This window comes from Lucilia cuprina, chromosome 6 (assembly GCF_022045245.1).
Source record: "Lucilia cuprina isolate Lc7/37 chromosome 6, ASM2204524v1, whole genome shotgun sequence".
Lineage (NCBI taxonomy): Eukaryota > Metazoa > Arthropoda > Insecta > Diptera > Calliphoridae > Lucilia > Lucilia cuprina.
In genome coordinates, this window is record NC_060954.1 from 46,087,960 (window position 1) to 46,093,736 (window position 5,777).

Here is a 5,777-nt window from a genome sequence, read left to right on the forward strand (position 1 = left end):
TCAATTGTTTCTTTTTAAATTTGTCTTATAAACCCGGTTTGACAGACTAGAACATAACCTATCGAACGTTAGTTTAAAATATCGAAAAGAACGAACAAGATATAACAGAGATTAAACTCTTATCTATCTATATCGAAAAGAACGAACAAGATATAACAGAGATTAAACTCTTACCTATCTATACATATATCTATCTACCTATCTATCTATCTATCTATCTATCTATCTATCTATCTATCTATCTATCTATCTATCTATCTATCTATCTATCTATCTATCTATCTATCTATCTACCTATCTATCTATCTATCTATCTATCTATCTATCTATCTATCTATCTATCTATCTATCTATCTATCTATCTATCTATCTATCTATCTATCTATCTATCTATCTATCTATCTATCTATCTATCTATCTATCTATCTATCTATCTATCTATCTATCTATCTATCTATCTATCTATCTATCTATCTATCTATCTATCTATCTATCTATCTATCTATCAATCGATCTATCTATCTGTCTATCTATCTATTCTAAGTCTCAGAAGATGAGCGATACTTATGGAGCGGAATGCATATCTTGCCACAAAGTTAACAATCGTCCTATTTAATGAATAAAAATATATTGTACAAATCTTTCCGAATAAAGCTATACACCCCATAATATGCATAATTCAAAACTTCTAAGTAAAATCTGGCTCGTCCAAATAAAACCTACAACTGACAGACATGACACTATTTATTTTAAAAGCATTAAAACATTATTTGTTTTACAAACACAATATCCAACGCTCCCCAATACCATTTCATACTGTAGTATTGAACATAAAGAAAAGCACTTTCCATTCTTTAATCAATTTTAATGTAATTATAGCGCCGCCAACCGCTAAGGTGTGTCTTCTTTATTCGCAATAATCATCAGATTATAACGTAATACATATAAAGTTATGACTATACAAACTTTAAACATACACACGCAATAACTTACATCAATGTTCAGCATAAGGAGAATATGGCGTAAACGTTTTTGTATAATTTTAAGTATCGAACTTAAAATTAAGTTTTACATTAGATTTTGTTTGTATTTTACGTTATTTACATGTAAATAATTGTCTCGGTATCTTGAGTCATTATTTGCCGATGCATGATTTAAAAACATAAATATATACAAAACACATATAAACAACATCCGTATAAATGATATCCTTGGTAAATGGTATAGGTGTGTGTATATTTGACCTAAATTACTTTAACTGTAGATTTTTTTTTTGAACTTTTGGGTTTGGTTGGGTGGCTCTGATTGAACGTGAACGAATATAATACGTGCTTTTATATTTTGTTTATTTGTAGAACAAACTTAGTATAATTCATAAAGTAAAAAATATTAAAATTCTACAAAACAGAAAAATACATGTCCTTGGATAAAATTTTTACCATTCGTAAAGATTTTCCAACAAAATATATTTAAAGTCATAATAATTTAAGAGTATATATACGATTTGTTTGCCAATATAACCTCGCAAAAGTTTTAAATACAAACATAAACATTTGGTTTAAATAGCCGTACAAACCATATGGGGTAATGAAATATTACTATTATATAACGGTAAAAGGATTAGTGGTTATTAAGTAGCACAGGTGCCTTAAGACAAACTATGTAGGATACTTGGATCTAAAAGTGTCGGTAATATAGGTAATAAATAAAAGGTAACAAAAGTCAATGTGTCGGCATGACGTTGCTCAGGCTCGACAAAAAGTTAGATAGATAGATAGATAGATAGATAGATAGATAGATAGATAGATAGATAGATAGATAGATAGATAGATAGATAGATAGTTAGATAGATAGATAGATAGATAGATAGATAGATAGATAGATAGATAGATAGATAGATAGATAGATAGATAGATAGATATATAGATAGATAGATAGATAGATAGATAGATAGATAGAAAGTTAGAAAGTTAGTTAGTGATTTAGTTAGTTAGTTAGTTATATTTAAACCCCTTTCAGTAAGTTACTAGTAACTATTCGTTTATATTTAAGCGCTTTATTTCAAATTACTAATAAATTAATTAAACATTACATTTTTAAATATTTATAACTTTGACAATAAACATAAAAATTTTACTTTAATTAATTAGCAAATGGACCAATGTTTGCTGCTTTAGCCATCATAGCTGGTATGTTGGTCTGTTCATAATTGCCACTGAAATACTGAGCATAAGGACCGGATGCAAATACGCCAACATCATCACCGCCATGAGTTTCCGAATTCAACGGTACCGTAGCCATATATTCAAAATTAGCTTTTTGAGTATCTTTGGTGGTTATAAGTTTACGTCCATTAGGTCCATAGGTTGAATAGTAACCAGGGCCATTGGCATATGACAAAATTGTGTAGGGCAAATTGTCATCGCCGGGACCATTGGCTAGGCCAGTAATGTCTTGATCGCGGAACTGAAAAGATTTTGAAATACGTATGCAAAATATCAGCATGATATCATTCTGAAATATTCAATAGAAATTACTTACCGGATAACCATTAATAGTCATTGTATGCGAATGATCCGATGTCACTACAATCAATGTATCCTCTTCGGAGAACATCTCACGAGCCACTTGCACAGCCTTAGCAAACTCTGCGGTATCTTCCAAAGATTTACGAGCTCTAGTATCATGATGAGCCATATCAATGCGAGCACCCTCAACAAATAAAAAGAATCCTTTATCGTTTTTCTTTAAAACTTTCAAAGCAGCCTCGGTCATTTCACTCAAGGAGGGATTAGCCAAAGCTATGTGACTACGTTCCAAATCACCATGGTAAGGACAGTGAGAGGAAGAAAATAGACCCAAGAGATAGTCGGTTTTTTCCAAATCCAGCTTGTTAAGACCTTTGCGAGACCATACATAACTGGCATTGACGTTTTGTTGACGTTTATCTTCTAGCCATTCTTCAATCAAATTACGATCATCAGCACGTTCACCGGGTATACCTTCTTCATCTCTGGCATTGACTCCGAGGAAATTACGACGACCACCACCCATGATTACTTTTAATTTACGTCCCACTTCCCATTCGACCAATTGGCGAGCAATATCCACATTATCTTTGGCACTACAACCGGCAGCTATAATTTCAGCATCATTTTCCCAACCACGTTGAGCTATATGGGCATATACCCCCGCTGGCGAAGCATGAGTAACACGTGCAGTTGTCACCAAACCAGCATCTTTACCGGCATCTTGAGCCCATTTAGCTATACTGTCTACCCAATTGGCAGGATTTTGACCATCGAAACAGTTGTAGCGTTGAACGTTCGAGTTAACACCGATCGTACCGTAATTACCTTTGACACCTCCCAAATAGGCGGTAGCGGTACAGGCTGAATCTGCTACTTGCCGATCAACACAATAGGTTTTCGATAGACCGAAATAGGGGAATTTTTCAAAATATACCTCTTTCGAACTGTCACCCATGAAATTTCTTGTGGCCGTTACTGTGTGCACCGACATACCGTCACCCAAAAACATAATGATATTCTTGGCTTTATTTTTGGAGGCGTTTTCAGTCTGTACCAACTTTTGTGCCAGTGTATCTTGAGCTTTATTAACCCAAAATTCAGTTTTACGTTCGGCTTCATATTTTAGGGCATGTGGTTTGGCAGCACGTATCATAGGGTGATCTATATATGGAATATAAATTTATATTTATTAAATATCGGTCATAAAATTTAGGAGATATATATATAAAAGTTTTTGATTTTATATTAAATGTTTAAACAATATTTTGTTTGTCTGTCCGTCTAAGTAAATATTACTTAGAAGTGAAATGGGGACTAAAAGGAAGATTATCGATGCTTACCCCTTCCTATTCCTATGAAAAGGAGGTCATGTCTATAAGTCACATGTTTTGAATGAGAGGTACAAAATATTGTTGTTTAAATTTAGACCTTGCAATCACAGCGGTTATTGATTTAACAACATTATAAAAAGGTTTTATTTTCTTGATAAGTCCATAAGCAATATATTATCAGTTTGCAATTAACTAACACGATTTGTTATCTCAAGCAAAACAAGATTAAAATATCAATTTAATACAAATGAATCAATATTTTATAGCAATTCAGTCAAAATTGTAAAGGCTCTATCCAAATTGGGGGAAAAAAATTCATAAAACTCAGCAAAATCCATAATTCGATTTTCGTAAAGATCGATTCTCATACAAAGATACTCTTCACATAATGATTTCAACACTTATAATCCAACAAATTTTTCTCGTCCGTTTATCTTCTCAATATTTCTTCTCTTTAAAACACATTTCTCTCCTACTCACCATGATCTCGAGCCAAAGCGGTTACCGCTAAAAGGGCCACAATTAAGTAAAAACTCAAAAACTGCTGAACCATTTTAAAATTAGTTCCTCAGTTTTAATTAACCAACCAGAGTAACTAAATGGCCAACAAACCAAATTGCACTAAAACGTAATCAGTTGAGAAATCATTGTTGAAGTTCTTAAAAAAATAATAATCGCCTTTTTTTTTGGAATGGACTAATCTTATCGATAAATGTTAAGAATGGTGAAAATATATAGAAATGTTATTGTTTTGTTTCTAATCGGATATTGTAAATCTTTAATATATTTTTTTCTGGGCAATTTATGATTTCTTTAAATATATATTTTTGGCAAATTTTAAAAGTTTTTAAAAAAATATCGATTAGTTGTTTGACTTTTTCTTTATCAACGCATATAGTAATTAAGGTTTTTTTTATTGCTGAATCGGAAACAGTTACAGAATCTGCCCATTACTTTGAAATGTAACTTGTAGTACCCAGTCGCGCCTTAAAGATTTCAAAATTGTTATACAATTTTATTATTAAGGAAATTTGTTGAATGTCAGGAACCAATAGAAGATTTCTAGAAACAATTAATTATAAACTTTGTTCCTAAAAAATCGTACAAAGTAATACTTCAATAGTTCATTATCTATGGAATAATCCTTTGAATTCCTTTCGTTTGATATACATTTATCTATAGAAGTAGGGTATTCTCTAAGGGGCTATGATGGATTACATTTTTTTTCTTGTTGTGTCTGCAAAAATCTCTTTAATATTAAATTTTATCTTAAGAGAACTCTCCGAAAGGCAAGATCACTGGCATTTCAATATTTTCAAAGAGTTCCTAAGTATTATAAGATTTCTAACTACTTTAACAAGTAATTAGTGATTAATTTTTGAAGGCAAACACTTTTCACGCTGTGCAAATAGATTTATCGACTAACACAAAAAAAAAAAAAAATAACAAATATTATAAACTAATTTAATTCAAGGTGTGTTGGTGAGTACATATATATGTATTAATACACAAACACATTTATGTGTAATATTTATTTTCCAATGCATTTATGTATATAGAACGGATATTTACCAACTATCAAATGAACAATTTCCGCTTTAATGATTTTTAATTATAGATGCCAAATTGGCGTTAACATGTACATGTTTTTGCAAGTAAATAAGAAATATAACATTTACATGGGAATGTACATACCCAGCAGTTCGTCAACGAGTCAATGCATCCGAAAAAGACTGCCAACAACAGGTATGGGATATTAAAAATTTTAAAAAATTATATAGACTAGATTTTAGACTAGCTTATAGATTAGATTATAGACTAGATTATAGACTAGACTATAGACTAGACTATAGACTAGACTATAGACTAGACTATAGACTAGACTATAGACTAGACTATAGACTAGACTATAGAC

General features: G+C 31.3%; 1 protein-coding gene across 1 annotated transcript; it reads right to left on the reverse strand.

Annotated features, from left to right (window-relative positions):
• Positions 1-2,036: 2,036 nt before the first annotated feature.
• LOC111689778 (membrane-bound alkaline phosphatase) lies at positions 2,037-4,707 on the reverse strand. The gene is made up of 3 exons (XM_023452241.2): positions 4,343-4,707; positions 2,542-3,692; positions 2,037-2,466 (listed from the first exon to the last, which is right to left on the reverse strand). The coding sequence occupies exons 1-3, from the start codon at positions 4,413-4,415 to the stop codon at positions 2,143-2,145; spliced, it is 1,548 nt and encodes a 515-aa protein (XP_023308009.2). The 5' UTR covers positions 4,416-4,707; the 3' UTR covers positions 2,037-2,142.
• Between the last annotated feature and the right edge of the window lie 1,070 nt (positions 4,708-5,777).

Coding starts and splice junctions, on each gene's coding strand:
- LOC111689778 (XM_023452241.2), bottom strand. CDS start 4,415: ATGGTTCAGCAGTTTTTGAGTTTTTACTTAATTGTGGCCCTTTTAGCG. Junction 3,693..4,342: donor CGCTTTGGCTCGAGATCATG/GTGAGTAGGAGA, acceptor TTCCATATATAG/ATCACCCTATGATACGTGCT. Junction 2,467..2,541: donor TGACTATTAATGGTTATCCG/GTAAGTAATTTC, acceptor AAATCTTTTCAG/TTCCGCGATCAAGACATTAC.